A 17,500-nucleotide genomic window follows, 5' to 3' on the forward strand; every position below is an offset into this window, starting at 1 on the left:
TTAATAGCTTTTTTGTATGGTGTGTGTGTGTGTGTGTGTGTGAATGTTGCAGGTTTTTTGGACATGCGCCCTACGTACAACTGCATCTGTGTTTCAATATCTGTGTGAGGACAATGGCTTTGTGTAAATTGTGTGTGTAGGTGTGTGTGTTTGCTGAAAACACTCATATCTGTGTGTGTCTACCAATGTGTATATGCACATATGTGTATATGCTCACTTGCATGTGTGTGTGTGTGTGTGCGTGTGTGCGTGTGTGCACCTATTTGCATTTGAGCACACCTGTGTGTGATTGTCTCTGTGTGTTTATATGTGTGTTTATTTATATGTGTATGTGTATGTGTATGTGTATGTGTGTGTGTGTGTGTGTGTGTGTGTGTGTGTACATACATACGTTCCATCCCAGCAGGTCCCCTCTACAACCCCACAGGCCCAGGGTCTTATCTGGGGTGTGCAGTACCGTGCATCCCTAACCTTGAGAAACTTCCTACCTTCCTTCTTCTCTTACTCCTTCGCCTCCTCTCCCCCTCTCGCTCTGTCTGCTACTGTCGCCCATCCGGATCCGTCGTATCTTCCCCAGCTCTTTGCTGCCATTCATTCTGATAAGCTCTTGCTACTGACATACCTATATGTGGGTGTATATATATATATATAGAGAGAGAGATAAAATTCACTTTAAAATGTATACCTATGTCTGAATGGATGTCATGTAGCCAATAATATGTATAATACATTATGTACCCATTCCTATGCCATAAAAGTGTTTGTATTTGCATAGAAAATAATAAATAATGGCTCAATGTTTTATTGGTTCACCTTCTTATTGCATTGGCCATGTACATTAACTCTATACATACATACAGTAGGTTAGTAAATACTAGTATTTATTTTAAATGCCTCGCAACATTACAGTAACATATGGCACCAAATAGCATATATTAGTGATTAATGATACAGACGATGAACTTCTCCTTAAACTCTTAAGGCACCTTCCCTTGCATACTCTCATTTTAAGGACCAGAAGACTTGCAGCACTGCATGCACTTGCAGCCCAAAAATTGGTCCCACTTGTTAAAATACAACCGGTAGCGGATGAAACTACTGCTGCTTTGTGTTGCCATGCCGGCACCAGTCCAAATTGTGTTGGCCAACATTTTTTCAAATTGACTTCCACCTACAATTATCGTAGAAATGATGTGTGTGGGGTAGTGAAATGTAACACACACACACACACACACACACACACACACACACACACACACACACACACACACACACACAAGCCACAGTGACGTGCGGTAAAGTCTTTGGCTAGGTGACACTGAGTAGTCATATCCAGATTTACATAAATACAGTATCCCCATCCACTACTGTTAGTCCATCAACTATACCCCCGTGATTATACAATCCAACCAGAGATTCTGCCGTGTAAAGCTATATTCCAAATATTTGAGGCTTAGGCAAACCAAGGTCCCATCAACAAATTCAAGGCAAACCAGCTTATGATTATGCTTAATGTCAAACATTCTTACTAGGTTATTTATAGAATATTTGCGATTTTCAGTAAGTTTTCTCAGAAACATTTGGATGGATGGATACATGGATACACATTTATATAAAATAAAATGTATTATTTGTCAAATAAATATTGAAACTAAACCAAAACTTGCATGAAGCAATTGATAACAAATATAGGCAGGTCTTCATTTCAACAAGGTTTCAACAATGTGAAAAAAACAAGGTTTTTTGGATGCCTTTACTAAATTACAGTGCTGTAGCAGGGACTCTCGGTATGAGCTCATGAGTGAAGCCGTTGCCGGCGCTCGTTTCACGGGCACTGATTTCACAAAGTCACACCGACTTTGTGAAATCAGTGCCCGGAATGGTAGTTGCAGGACTACCATTCCGTTCTTATTTAGAATTTCTGGCATAGGCAGCCTGTATTCATCTTTTTGAAAAGGAAATTGCAGTTTTGGCTCAATTTAATTTTCCCAAGGATTCACATTAATGTGTGCAGAACTCATTGAATGAATCCCAATCATTGATGAATGAAAGTTATAAACTACCATTGAATATGTCTGATGAATAAAGTCTCATTGTTCATTTTAGTTTTCAGTTATCACACTGGGCAGTGAAGGGCCAGCTCCCTCCCAAAAGGTTGGCAATGTTCAGAGTGGACTGTGGAGTAGACACTTGAGGAGGCAGTGGACTGTAACACTGGTGCAAACAGGTGTTGCAACTGGATGTTGTCTTTACTGGCAGGGAAAGGGTCGGTACACGGGTTATCAGTTTAATGATCAGGTGCATCAAATCTGGAAGGGAGAAGGGAAAAGGCCTATTCGGGAAGAACAAGCAGAAATAAAAAAAACAGGAACGGTAAATATGGCTAGTAGGAATGCTGGAACGTTTGACAGAGAGGAACAAAGACGAACTGGCCCAGAAGAAGGGAAACACACTGACTAAATACACTAGGAGGGAAGACGTAATGAGAGACAGGTGAATACAATCAATGCAACATGGAACGATCACAGGCGGGAAACACAGGGGCAGGGAAGGATCAGGGCGAGACGTGACAAACAGAAGAGGAGGTAGCAGAAAAGACAGTGGAGGAGGCAGTGAAGGAAACAGTGGAGAGGCAGTGAAGGAAACAGTGGAGAGGCAGTGAAGGAAACAGTGGAGAGGTAGTGAAGGAAACAGTGGAGAGGCAGTGCAGGAGAAAAAAGCCGGAAGCTTTTAGTGGAGCAGCCGCCTATAGGTTAACTTTTAAAAGTGAGTGCTCAACCAAGTGTCCATTCATCACGCACACACGCACGCACACAGGTACACACACACACACACACACACACACACACACACACACACACACACACACACACACACACAGTTGCTGAAAAGGGGCTGATTTGATTCATTCCTTAACCCCCTAAAATTTGTCTTGCATAATCAGATTCCATTATCACATTACATTTTTTACTAATCAATTATGAACAATATGTACAATTGCTGGACACTGTTCAGGTTTCAACAATAATTGTGTGGGGTGAAGGTTTTCTTTTTGGGTCAATTGATTTTGAAACATGATTTGGTGAAGCTTCTCATATGTCATGGCTTTCCAACCTATTCATTCTCATATAAACAGGGCAGGCAAAGGGATCCCGTGCCTACCTGCATTCACTAAACTAAGCCAGGGCCAGAGCCTTTAAGAAAGGCTTGAGATCTCAAACCTCCCCTGCGTAGTATGTGATATCCACTCATTGACCTATAAGAATTATACTCAATAATTCTTATAGGTCAATCATCGTACCTCTCGAAAATGTTTATTTCGGCATTTGTAATTGTTGAAAAAAATCGAACTTAACTTCTGTTACTTTTTAGACATCATATTTGATATATTGCAGGGTAGGCTGTGCTTGATAGACAACACTGATTGTATAATAATGTGTTGTTTGCAGGTCGTTGTTAAACCCAATGGAATGAGGTCTGCAAGCCTGTGTCTCTAGTCTAGAGCCATACCCCATTGTGTTATCTGAGTGTATGTGTCTGTGTGCATGCGTATGCGTATGTGCACATATGTATGATTCAGTTGATGTAGGTTTGTCTTTGGGTTGTTATTGCATACCTTTTCTGATGAGGCTGGGTTACATCACCACAATATGTGTCTGGTTTGTTTGTTTCCGACCATTTCCGACACCCCCATCGCAGAGATTGAAATTAACTTTTTTGCCCACCAGCCACTGTGACAGGTAGATTTAAAAATCTACCAGCCACTCATCTTTTTTACCAACCACTTTTTATACGCTATATATTTTTTTAATATATGCGTACATTTTAAACAATACAATAGTAACACTAGATAAGAAAAGTGTTTTTCATACACATCATTTTTTCCATCAGAAGTGATTTTTACTGTAAGTAGGCGCTACCAAGGAACTGAGTTGAAAATGTTACACTCTTACCGCATATGATAAACAATACAAAGGTATCTGCCATGTTAAGTCATGTTTATTTCAAAGGTGTTACGATGACAAGTTTGGGGATAATTTATCTATACAAAGTATTTTCAACAAAAAACAAATTGACATATTAACAATAAAACAACATGCATGGCTACACCATCATAAGTCAATAGGAAGATTTGTTTTTTCAGTGCACTGGCCTTTTAATTTCTTCAATTCAACCAGAGTTGAATTGAAACCCCCCAACGAGTATTCGAAGCCTGTAAAATGGTATTCGGGACAGCCCTACGTCTTAGCACACACACTTGACATCTGTTTTGACCAGACTGACAGAAAGCAGCTGTTTGCCAAACAAGTGAGCAGAGCTCTAAGGTTACCCAACATGCTAGTTTTTCGACAGCAACAAACTATTGCATCAGGCCTAATAGAAAATAAAAAAAAAAAACTTACGTGCAGTGCCATTCGAAGTCTTGAAATGGCCTTCCCTTTTTGGCAATTGCGTGTGCATTTCGAACTAACTTCTATCGAGCTGAGCTGTTTTGAGGCCAACGAGCGTCCTCATCGCTGTCGTGGTTTCGGGCGCTGATTTTCCCTTGGCAATTTTCAAAACGTGAAGGTGACTTTTTGAGGACTCGTGGTCCTCCACGGCTTTCAATTTTAGGTTTTGTGTCCCACTCACAAATCTATTGGACCTGTGGCCATCCGAAGCATGTTTACGACAGAGAGCACAGAACATTGTCTGGCTCGTCCCGTCAAACACCAGCCGGTCACGGTGTTTCCCACTGTCCGATGTTCGCCATCTCTCATTAAAACAACGCTTCTTTTTGGGGGTGACAGCCGTACTATCATCCGCCACCTGTACCTGGCCTACACTCTCCTCAGCTGTTCTCTTTCCTCCGATGAGGAAACGCAACATTGCTTTCTCTAGTAGTTTTTTCTTTATGTCAATAATTAGCCTAGCATACTTTACCGAATGTTGATACCGGCATATTATCGCTATGGTTACCGGTTTATTATCCCGGATGTTGACAGCCGCAGTTCAGCAAGAGGCGTAGAAGAAGAAGCAGGCCGGATGTTGACAGTAATGGTTGTGGAACTGTGCAGCGCCGTATGACGAATGTATTAAATATGCAAATTTGATCGGACCTGACTGGAAAGTATTACCCGACACAGTGGCGGGTGAAGTGACACATTTCACCTTCCACCATACAAATCCACCCGCAAATGCCGTGTGGCGGGTGTTAATTTCCATCCCTGCCCCCTCGTCCCCAACCATGTAATAAGAGATTTTAGGCCATATATGCATATGAACTCTGTAGTGGGATGGTTCAAATAAAGTAAGAATGTAGATGGAAGAAAACAACCTCTTTTAAGATTCTTTACCTACTGAATAACAATTTGCTGAAAGAATTATAACAAAGCTATAATATATAATATATACAAAGAGTGACAATTCGTGTCAACACCTTAGCCTGAAGGATCACTTTAATAAAATGTTTAATTAAACCGGGGGAAAAAAGGACATAGCAAACCTTCGCATTAAAAAATAGGGTAGATGAGTGTTCTAAAAGTAAAAAAAAAAGAGCTATTTCAAAGTGCAAGCTTCACGCTGTGGTTTTATTTCCCACTAGGACACCGTAAATAGTATTACCTCTCTTACGCTCTCTCTAAGCGTGCAGGCCCTGCGGTGTTGATTTGCCGTGCTACGTTTCTGGTTGGCCGTGTATACTGTGCTATAGAAATAACCAAGGCAGGCCAGGTAGCGCTCCTGAAAATCTGCACTTCAGCCATTTTATCCAACGTGCCGCGTTCTTCATTACCCCTTTGTCTCTTTGCTTCAGTTTTTTTTAGGATTTCACGCACACAAAACACCCACATGCACACACACAAACACCCACATACAAACACACAAACACTGAAACAGTGGGTGAGCCATGTAGGAGAGAGAGATGGAGAGGTGATGGCGATACCAAACGATATACAATGAAAAGCCAGAAAAGACAAAAAAGCAACACGGCAAGTCTTTGAAGATAAAAGGGAGTGCACAACATGTCAGCAGCCTACATAAGCATATTCCCAACTTCCTCTCTCTTCTAACTAAGGACAACCTTTAACTAGGAACAACAAAAGATCAAAGAATATTTTTGTGTTATTTATTTTAATCATTTTACTTTCGTTCCACTTTATTATTCAATAAATGCAAATATTGCTACAAACAAATACACATTTGATACACATTTGAGAAATGTCTTGTGTTTGAATCAATACAAACTTGTTTGAAGGAAATAGTACACTTACACTATGTATGTACATGAAGTGGCATAGCAAATAATTAGCAAGAACATCAACGAAATAGATTAAGGCAGAAAGCATCTTAAATTAAGTATTCCCAAAGTCAAACAAGGTCAAGTCAATGCCAACCGTTTAAGCGTTGGCTGGCCCATCACAGTGAATATGTGCTTGATATCTGCTGAATGGTTAAAACTAAAACTAAGTTAAAGTAAAAGAAACGTCAGAGAAGAAAAAATCCTGAAGTTCAATAAACTTTAATTTGCTTACAGAGAGGCGTAGCACAATTACTATTTTTGAGTGTTCGCGTCCTGATAAGAGTGAGAGTGTTAGAATATGGCCCCTCGACTGTGCGCAACAGTGACCTTATCGAGCTGTTACTTGTTTAACTAAATTATCTTTGAATTTCTTTAACTTGTTGGCTTGCATCAAGTGCAATGTTGAAAAAAAAGGATAGAGAAAGTTATGATGTACAAAAATAAATCATGCCAACTATAGCAACAAGCATAGTTCACTGGGTAAGCTAGGTTGGTACAACATTAGCTGCATGAATTGGGCTCCGGCCAATAAGCCTTCGATGTAGAGGAGGAGCTAGAACCAAGATTTATACTTGAAAGTGTTTGTGATTATTTTCAGTTCGATGAAACCCTGGTTTGTTACAGAAAACGACCAACAACCTCAAATCCACCCATGTATGCATTAACAGGTGATTCAAAATGCCATGTTTATCTTGGTGAGAGAAACAACTTTGTAAAGCACAGAAAATAAGACCAAAATATCATTTGTTTGTCACAGATTAGTCCTAAATACAATACATTAAAGTATACCAATATTTCTACAGTGCATTTTCATCCGTCTATAAAGGAATCTACTCTCTATATAACACAATTCACAACCACAAGGATTTGTTTCTGTTTCGCAAACTCAGTGAGATTGCATCATGTAAGGCCATTGTGAGAGGATAGTCCATGGAGAACACATTGGCAAAAGTACTGATGCAGTACAAGAACAGACATTGTCTAGAATATTACAATACATACGAATTAAGTGTTTTACAAAAATACAGCATGGGTAAAACGCCATAAACCCTCCTTTGCTATCTCTATTTTTGTATGGGGTGTGTGTTGGTATGTCGTGAGTGTGTAACTTAATGAACACATTTGACGCATGCACACACACACACACACACACACACACACACACACACACACACACACATACACACACACAGTGAAACCACAAATCCGGTTGTAAAAATTAAATAGCACCCAATCAACATAAAATATTTATTTGTAGTTTACAGCATGCACCATTCTGTGTAAGATTTAAGTTCATGAACGAAAACACTATTGTCCTATTTTTTCTTTCTTTTTTTACATTCAGGAGAATTAAATTGCATAATCAGTAATAATTAAGTAAGACCATGAGCTTTAAATGATAGCATGCTAAAAAATATTCTGGTTGCAAAAGCTTGATGCTCATAAAACTAAATCCTTCTGCTTCACAAACAAGTAACTTTGCGGTCATTTGAATTATCGGGATAATTTACCAAAATGCAAATGAGTAAGCATGAAAAAAACAAATGATACACATGATCAAAAGTTTTGCAGGTTAATAACTTAGTAAATGAATGTACCAAATTATGAAATGTCTCTCGCTAAATTTGATTCCTTTCCATAATACGTTTGTAATTATGTATTGTTTGTGATACATTCACTGCTAATGAAGATAAAATACAACACAAGTTAAACAGAGTTTTCCACTCATATGGCTTAAGGCTACATTGTAAAACTGCACTGGTTTGACTGTGGCAGCTATTGTCAACAACCCAGTATTGATACCCCATGAACCCATTGAGGACTTTGGTGTTCTCCTTTGTAAACTTTGTGTGTTGAAGCTATTTGATGTCATTTGATTGACAGTGGGAGGAAAGTGCAAATAGGCAGAAAAATATAAAGCCTCCACGACCGGCCCGTTAGGGAGCAATTTTGGATAACAAACCAACTGATAAGAGTCCTAAATGTAGATTATCAATCAATAGCTGAATTAAACAAGAAAATTTGACTTATAATCACACAGACCACACATATTACTCCCTGTCTGCATTTAAAACTTGCCAAGGATAAGTCCTTGTCTTAGGCAATCATCAAGAGTGCTGACGCTGCTGCATTTCTAACAGGATGAGCTGCTTTTTTGTGAAAGGAAACTAGAAAAGGTTAATGGCGCTGTATTGAAATGTCTGAATGTGACCTGAAGTTTTGGGGCCCTTTCAATCTCCAACATGAATCATTTCTGTAAAGTCACTACTAATTAATCTAATTAGGGACCGTAGAACCTGCCTGAAAAGTATTGTTAGACATTGCATAATTCGAGTGCATGATATTGTTTTACTCAAAGGTAGAGAGCAACTATTGTGATTCAAGGTTTTATATTCTCCTGCATGTGTTCCTGTACAGAAGACCTGAAAAGGGACTGTCCATATATGGGCGGTACTCCATAAGTGATGGCAGTGGAACCATTCTCACTTCTGCTAGAAACAAGCTAGTAAGATACGTTGACATAGAATGGTCGCATAGTTTTGTCTGGCACTCCTCTTGGGAATTAAGATTTACAGTTATAATAGCACAAGAAACAGGTCCAATTTGACCTTTATACAGTGGGAAAATATGTAATTTTACTTACTTTCTGTATGAGACACAAATCCTTAACATTGATTGGCCGAGATGATTGAGTGCTGCTCCCTTACAAGCATGAATCCCATCCCATCTGCAGGTCTGAGATGTTGAGGAAATCTGCGGAGAAGACGCTTACGGGCGTGGGCGGGGCCAACGGAGCCAAGTCGGTAGGGAGCACGTCCTCGCTAAGCCCCTCCCCCGTACCCATTGTGAGATCCAGCCACTCCATCACGTCCACCATCTGACCCCCGGTGGCCTCGAAGCGAGTCGGGCCAGGGTGGGGGTCGGCCAGGCAGCCGTGCAGGTCAAAGGTGTCCATGGGGGAGGGCGGGTGCTCCAGGAGGCTGGAGGAGCTCAGCAGTTGGCTGTGGAGGTCGTCAATCAAAGTCAATGGGCTGCCAGGCTCCGCCCCCAGCAGGGGGGTGCCTGTGGCGCTCTCCAGGAAATCCTCCAAGCGCCCGCTGCTGTGGAAGGCTCCCCGCTCCTCCTCCTCCTCCTCCTCTTTTTCCACCACTGTTGCCTCTTTGATAGTGACGGAGGAGGTGATGGGCGTTGTGTTAGAGGCTGGTCCAGGTCCTTCTCGGGGACATAAGGTCGGACGTTGCTGAGTGTTAAGATAAGATAACACTTTGTTTATCGCATGTGGGAAATTTAGGTGGTCAAAGGGTGGTGTTGAGGTAGGAGAGGGCAGCTCCCGCTGTAGGGGGGAGAGAGGAGGAGGACTAGGGGGAAGGGGGCTGCTGGTGTGTAGACCATCCAGGGAGGGGTCTGGAGAGGGTTTGAAGGAGGATGATATTTCTGAAAATAAAAATAAATAATAATGAATAGCAAATAATATCCAGAATTAGACATCACTTTTTTTTTTTCCCGAGCTACAACATCGTATTCACTCTTGCCTCCGGTTTGAAACAGGATGTCGAAGAGGTCGTCTGGGTTTTCCTACAATGCAGGGATCAACGTGTGAGTGCGGGATACATGATACAAGGTACGGGTTGGTAGGATCAGCAGAGAGATGGACACCTACTCTGTAACCAGGAGAGGAGGCTGGGGTCCTCAGAGATGCTGGAGACAGAGGGCTGAACAAGAGGCTGTGGTCCAGGACTGAGAACACCTCCTCCTCCTCCTCCTGGAGGGGAGCAGATCAGTGAGGACGAGACGAGAGGATACGAGAGGGGAGGAGAGGAGAGGAGTTTAGAGAAGATTAAAGGAGAGGAGAGAAGATTAAAGGAAAGGTGAGGCGAGGGGAGGAGAGGAGAGAATATGCAGGAAGGGGGGAGGAGAGGAGATTATAGGAGAGGAGAGGGTAGGGGAGGAGAGGAGAAGAGGGAAGAGAGGAGAGGAGAGGAGAGGAGAGGAGAGGAGAGGAGAGGAGAGGAGAGGAGAGGAAAGGAAAGGAAAGGAAAGGAGAGGAAAGGAAAGTAAAGGAAAGGAAAAGAGAGGAGATGACAAAAACAGAGAGGAGATTAATCAAATAAGTAGAACAGCTGCTTTAAATATCAAACCATCCTGGTATGTAAGGCGTTTAAACAGTGTTTCCTCATTGTGGTGATCATTGTTTTTGGAACTGTGGAACGCATACCGTTTTTACCGAGGGTAACAACGCGTCTTTCCCCAAAGTCTCATTGTCAAAGAATGATGACAGGGAATGGATGCCCTCCTGCTGGGATTGGTCGATTGCAACTTCAGGTCCCGCGTCCTATTTAAAACAAACCAATCATAACAGATAATAAGTTACAATACAAGACAAAGTTACCTTGGAAGGAGCATATACAAGAAAGTTGTTTTCAGACAAAAAAAAAGGAATCAACCTTTCTGTTTGGTACTTTTAAGGACCCTGGGTATGTCTTGTCTTCTGATTGGTTGTGAGGACAATCTGGCTGAGGAGCTAACTGGCTAGGGAGCAAAGGTGTAGCTTGGAGTCCCTAAAAAAGGGATAAAAATTGCTGTAAGACAATCATCTCACCAATTTTAAAACAGTGAGTACACAAACAGTAAGTATGTGTACCTTTGGAGTGTTTTGTGTGGTTGCAATGTTTTCTAATGGGCTGGTCTTTTGTAACTCGGACACATGATTGGTCAGTGCAACCAGGAAGTGGTTTCCATTGCCGTCGGTAAGCAGGGCCGGGGCAACGACCGTATTCAGGTAGTCCAGGTTGAAGGAGGTGGCGGAGCCATTCTGCTGGTTGAGAAGTTGAGAACCCTTAAGAGAAAACACAATTTTCAGTTACGGCATCCATGTTTCTCCAATATACAGGATTTAAGCGTTGACGGTTGTCGTTTTCTTTCTTCTTTGTTTTCGATAAATTAAATTATTGGGAAAGTAGGTTAAGTATCTTGTTCAAGGATGACTACAGGAATACTTTGGGGTACAGACCCAGAACCATTTTTCCAGGGAATTCAACACCCTAACCACTAGAATATCCTGCTCAAAGTGTTAGAACAATACTCTCAAATCTACCACAGTCACAAAATCTGGGTAATCTATCTGTTTTTGTTGTGTGGGGAAGCCTCAGCGGACCTGATTTTCCTGCTGTGGTGTCTGGTGCATCAGTGTTTGCTGCTGCTTGGCATGCAGCAACTGTTGCACCTTGGCCTGAATGGGGCTCTGGTGGCAGAGTGGCACCGCTGTCTGCTGCATCGGCTGCTGCTGCTGTTTGCCACTCTGCAGCATCACTGACTGCTGCTGCTGTTTTCCACTCTGCAGCATCACTGACTGCTGCTGCCTCAGAGGCACCTGTTGCTTCGGCTGGGTTTGGCTCTGCTTGGGCTGAGGCTGCTGCTGCTGTGGCTGTGATTGAGAAAGTTGCTGTTGCTGTTGTTGTTGTTGTTGTTGTTGTTGTTGTTGTTGCTGTTGTTTGAGCTGCTGCTTGTGGGACTTCTTCTTTCTCTGCTGGGAGCGTTGCTGGAGGTTTTGCTGGTTCTGTTGGCCGGGGTTCGGAAGCAGGTGCTGCTGGGTCTGTTGGTTCTTTGGCTGCAGGAGGAGCTTCTGAATAGCCCTCTGCTGGGCCAGCTGGAGCGCTGCCTGCTGCAGACGTATCTGCTGCTCGGGCCCGTTGGCGTGGTTTCCCGACCTATCCAGGGGGCCTCCAGGTCCCAGGGTGGGGAAGCCAGGGAGGGACATCCCCGCGGGACACGGCGGTAGCTGCGTCTCCATGACGTCAGTCACCGCCGTGCTTTCCTGCTTGACCGCCACGTTGTGTGGCGTCGCGTAGGAAAGCCCTGACCTCAGGGGCTGGTGGTCTAGCGGGGAAGCGAGGCAGACTGGGGAGGTCTCGCCGGGCTCCTTCTTGATATGGATAAGGACCTTAGCTTCTGGAATCTTTGCTCTACCTCCACCCCCACCCCCACCTAGTCGGCCTCCTCGGTTGCCCTGCTCCAGCTGCATCCTCAGCAGCTCCACCAGCCGCTGCTTCTGATTCAGCATCCGGGTCAGCATTTCAATCTGCCGGTCCTTGTCCCGCAACATCCTGTCCCGGTCCTCGCAGGGCGACGCGGTTGCCCCGTTCCCCATCACACTCTGAGCAACCACACCACTGCTAGCAGTATTAGAAGTGCTGATCGACGTGGCAATGGTGGCGGCCGCCATGGTACTGCTGGGAGGAGAGAATACTGCATTTGAGTCGGTGGAGGAGTACACAAAGAGTTTCTGGGTGGAGTAGGCCGTAGGGAGACAGGAAGTTGGTTCTTCTTTGATGGTGGCGGCGGGAGCATGGGTGTGGAGGCGCCGCTGCACTGGAGGAGACCTCGCCTAAAGGGGGGTGTGGCAAAGAGGGAAACAGAAGGGATTGGAAGGAAATAAAAGGGGGAGTAAATAAAATAGTTGGAAGTGATATGAGGGTCTAAAAGTCAAGTTTGCAAGAGATGAAAAATTTAACTTTATTCATCCCTGAGGGGAACTTCAGGATGATGAAATAGAGGCCAACAGCTTTGTATGTGAGAGGTAAAATGTTAAGAAAATCTTATGCCCATGCCTTGACAATTACAAGGAAAGACAAACGTTGACAGAGGATTCACTGGACCAGCATCTATGCAAGATGTCAGTTTTGTTAAATGAGGTTGAAATTATGAACATGGAGGAGGATGAAGGGAAAATTACTTAATGGGCCATTCAGTTTAACAGGCTAGACACTGGTGTAAGTGTCTAATAATGACGTACCGACGCACTGATCCATGACTATGGAGTGAAATTAATCAAATGTCATCTGTGTTACAACGAAAAAAACGTACAACTTAAAACACAAACACACAAGCACAAACTGCAAACACAAGTTTGGCACTGCAGTTGATTGATTGGACACCATTTTTCAAGTTCAAAAAGCTGATTTCACTCCATCTAATTTTTCTTTTTTCAGGTTTCATGCAAAAAGTGAAAGTGTGAGCTTCAAGTATGAGTGCACCCATACATGGATGTATCTACCAGACCCAACATCCACTAACCATCTCGTCCAGCCCCTTGGCGGTGGTGTTGGTGTAGTCGTTCTTTGGACTCATGGCAGATGAAGAGCCGGCGTGAAGTGATGGAGAAACAGGAGAGGAGGGGTGGACGCAGCCAAAGGTTAAGACTTGCTGTGGTGGTGGTGGTGGTGGAAGTGGTGGTTGTGGGGTCGCAGTGTGGCTGAGTGAGGGGCTGCTGCTAGAGCCTGGGTCAGTCCAATGAGCTGGATAAATGAGAACGTCATCAGAGCGTAACAAGGGAGATAGCATGAAGCTAGCAGGCATGGCAAGGGGTTGTACATTCTTTTGCCTGCTGCATTTGGAGCTCAAGTTTTCTACAAAGTACATTTTGGACGATAAATTCAAAAAACATTATGTTACGTCCCTCATGACGCAACCTTGTGTTTTGGGGTTAATGCTTTTGGTACTAAAAAACACAGTTTAAGACAATTTAAGTAAAAAATGGAATTGCTATGCTTGATAGATAGGTAAACAGCACTAAGGTCAGAGCAGAATCTCCTTCTAAACCAGCCTGGAAACATGTGATAACCAGGCCACCTCTCAAGCCATTATACTGCTGTGGTTTCAACTCTGGTAAATTGTTTAACATTACAGAAGCAAAGATATTACAACTAAACCAAAAATATCAATAATAACTTAACCAGATAAGCAGGCCCATATCAGCACGGTTGGGTTTAATTGGATGATTACACGGGAGTGTTACACGCACCAGGTAGCAACAATGTAATTAGACACCTAAATGAGGTCTAATCTTCTGCAATTATACCTGCTGCAGGAGACGGATGGATGTGTCCCTGCTGTGATGGGGGTGGTGGTGGTGTAGGGTTACCGAGAGCTCCCCCACCCACACCCCGGGCCTCTGACTCTGCGGCTCCCCCTGCTGGCAGGAGTGAGGAGGGGGAGGACTCGGTGATGGTGATGGTGGCGGAGGGGGTGCCCGTGGCAATGCCCCCGCCCATATCTGCCGCGCTGTGCAGCTCCTGATAGGCCTTGAGACGCTCGATGAGGTCGCTCTTGGTGCCCGAGACGGTCAGGTGACGCTGCTTCAGCTCCGCTTTCAGCTCCGCCACCTGAGACAGACAGACAGACAGAAAGACAGACAGACAGACAGAAAGAGAGAGAGAGAGAGAGAGAGAGAGAGAGAGTTAGAGAGAGAGGAAATAAATAGCGAGTGAGGAAATAAAAGGAGGGAGAGAGGTGACGAGAGAGGGAGAGGGATGGAGAAAAAAAGGAGGAAGCGGGTTGAACACAAAGCATATACAACAATGGGTAAAGGGAAGTGGAGAAGGAGCGAATAAAAAGATCTTTACATATAGAAAGGAAGGAAAAGGAAGCAAAATCTAGACAGAGCAACAACACAGATAATCCATCAACATTTCCATGTGTCAGCTCTGAGTAGACAGGCCATTTCTCAATGTGTGCACAAGTCAGTGGAGTGGCAGCTCTGGTATCAAACAGTCAAGTCCTAGCCACCAATGAAATAAAGGCAGGGTTCTAACCTCGCCCACTTATTAGAGCATTGAGATTTATATTCAGATGTATCAAGGGGAACAGATCCCTCTAACCCAATGAAATTTGTTACCTCATAAATGTCCACAAGCAGCCATTCGATTTGCTTGGTATCTGAATAATCCCCGCCATAGCGGAATTTAAGTCATCTTAAATCTCCCTGAGAGAAATATCCCTTGTCATTAAGGATGACAACACCATGCGCTGTGTCTCTGCCGTTTCAAATGCAGATTATCACATCGAATATCAACAAGTCATCAACTGACAAGTCTGCACTCTGATGTTCGATTTCTGGAGAAAATCGATCGAGCAAAAAGCACTTCCATTTGGTTGCTCCAATATCAACAGTTTACTTTGATTGTTCTCAGCCTCATTTATAAATTGCTTTGGTTAAAATAATATACTAAATTAAATAAAATGTCTAATTAAATAAATTACATTTATAAATATAAATGTGCATTTCAGAGAGAGGACAGTCTGGCTGGATGATGTCATCTCACAAACTTTGGCAACACAAAAGGAGAAAATGGCATAAAGACCGACGGATAACTAGAGGAGAACTGCCGACCTTCATCTCATCCAGGTTGGAGGGCAGAGCCTGGGGCATGGTCTCCCCAGCCGAGGCAGCCCTCTGGTGGGTCAGAGTGCTCTGGCTGGCAGGGGGGGCACTGGGGTTTCTGGGTGGGGAGGAGAGGGCGGTAGCAGAGGTGGTGATGATGGCGGAGGAGGAAGAGGAGGAAGAAGAGGAGGTGGCCGGGGGTGACTGGTCATCCCTGCACGGAGACAGATTTAAGGGGAGACGATGTTGTCAGTGCTTCTGTGCTATTATATATGTGTGCCCACACAGACACATAAACACCTCCACCTGGCCTCCAAAAAAGGCATCAAGGTATCAAGACCATACCTGTCCATCCCCAGTCCCCTTCCCTCACTTTCCCTTCCCCTCCAATCACCCTTGAATACACCCCCCCTTACCCCCTGCCATCCATCCCCTCACCCTGCCATCCACTCCATAACCCTGCCATCCACTCACTCACCCTGCCATCCACTCACTCACCCTGCCATCCACTCACTCACCCTGCCATCCACTCCACTATAAAGACTAATGCAGGATAGTGAAGTGGCTCTGGTGTTTGACTCCAAGTCAAATTAGCTGGGTTTGCCCCCCACCCCCCCCCACCCCCCCCCCCCCCATGTCTGAATTTACCTGTAAGAAGCCCCATCCCACCAAATTCTTGTTAATGACATGCATCTAAAAACTGATACCCTATCCTGCGTCGTGTTGCATCACATGTGTGTCAACCTGCCTGTGCATGCGCCTAAAATGAGCAATAGACAGAAAATGACATCATCCTTTAGGAGGGAAAGTGTTTGCGATAGTGTTCGCTATTGAAATTTGATACTTGCTGATGTACTGGTTTGGACAGAGGAAACAACATGTTCATTCGGCAGCATTTCCAACCCCAAAGACAAGAGTAGACGCATTAGACTTAGCCGAGGTCCCTTTGGACAGAACTGTGTCCATAAGTCCATGGTAAATAACAAACTAGGGACTGACTTGGGCCTGGCAGGCAGGATGGTGGCGTAGTTGACGCTGCTGGTGTTATGGTTCTGCTGCTGCTGTAGTTTCTGCTGGAGCTTCTGCTGGCTGAGAATCTGCAGCTGTAGGAAGAGCTGCTGTTGCTGGAGCAGCTTGGCGTAGGACGAGTCCAGCTGGGGGGGAGCAGGGGGCTCCTTGCCACCTCTCTGGTCCGGCGGGACATACTGGTGGTACTTCAGCTTCCTGATCTGGAGACGAGTTAAGGTCAAATGAACGTCATTAATTCCGAATGGTACACTCAGGAGATTTACAGAAGAGAACTACAGTCGGGGGGGGGATATTTTTATATTTTTTATTTTGGGTGGTGGGGGAAGTTTTCTCTGTGTCTTATTGATTAGCATCTGGCCATGTTTTCTGAAGGATGAAAATGTCTATATTTTACTTTAGTCTATAAATAAAGATTAAACATAGGTGACACAAGACTCCCAAGGCTCTTTATTGGTCCATTCATTGGGAGACATGGAAGCGACCTTGGGCTGGTCCTTGAGCTTCTTGGGTCTGTAGGCCGAAGAGGTCATCTTATGCTGGGACTGGAGGAGAAGAGAGGGATGAAGACAATGGGTTTATTGCATCGTATTGATATCTGTCTTGCTATAAAAAGAACAGAACAACAGCCCTAGGTCCACAGTGTACACTTGCTGATTAAGCTTTGGCTACATTTGAAATGTGGTGCTTAAACTCTTTCAGCAAGGGAAATCATATTTTTGGAAACAAACCCAAGGCTATGGGTAGGTCATTCTGTCAAAATCTCATTAGAAACTCTTGACAGGCTTGCCATGATGTGATTGGATGGCTGACCTTCATTGATGTTGGACTGGGATCTCTGTGAGAAGGCAGCGCTGCCGTTTCATTGGTCAGATGCGTGGTGGAGGCGGGTTTGGTCGGGATAGAAGAGGCTGATGGCGGGACCTGATTGAGGAACTGGAAAGGACGAATAAAAGGAAAAGAATAAAAAAGTTGTAGTATTAGAAGAGGCATTCATAGTATTTCCAGTGGTAGTAGAAGTAGTAATAACTATA

The 17,500-nt window shown here is 44.0% G+C and overlaps 1 protein-coding gene across 1 annotated transcript in view; it reads right to left on the reverse strand.

The window, feature by feature from the left end:
- Positions 1-8,984: 8,984 nt before the first annotated feature.
- Positions 8,985-17,500, reverse strand: part of LOC307082979 (myocardin-related transcription factor A-like) — a gene marked incomplete at both ends in the record, with an annotated part of 31,492 nt that continues 22,976 nt past the window's right edge. The window contains 13 exons of the mRNA XM_079746742.1: positions 8,985-9,715; positions 9,808-9,856; positions 9,942-10,043; positions 10,497-10,613; positions 10,726-10,839; positions 10,923-11,117; positions 11,436-12,665; positions 13,355-13,575; positions 14,139-14,442; positions 15,450-15,654; positions 16,440-16,669; positions 16,952-17,011; positions 17,280-17,402. Of these exons, the coding sequence (XP_079602868.1) occupies positions 8,985-9,715; positions 9,808-9,856; positions 9,942-10,043; positions 10,497-10,613; positions 10,726-10,839; positions 10,923-11,117; positions 11,436-12,665; positions 13,355-13,575; positions 14,139-14,442; positions 15,450-15,654; positions 16,440-16,669; positions 16,952-17,011; positions 17,280-17,402 (3,681 nt within the window). The remainder of the gene's footprint in view (positions 9,716-9,807; positions 9,857-9,941; positions 10,044-10,496; positions 10,614-10,725; positions 10,840-10,922; positions 11,118-11,435; positions 12,666-13,354; positions 13,576-14,138; positions 14,443-15,449; positions 15,655-16,439; positions 16,670-16,951; positions 17,012-17,279; positions 17,403-17,500) is intronic.

The sequence above is a fragment of the Pollachius pollachius genome (assembly GCF_949987615.1).
Source record: "Pollachius pollachius genome assembly, chromosome: 11".
In the NCBI taxonomy this organism is placed as follows: Eukaryota; Metazoa; Chordata; class Actinopteri; order Gadiformes; family Gadidae; genus Pollachius; species Pollachius pollachius.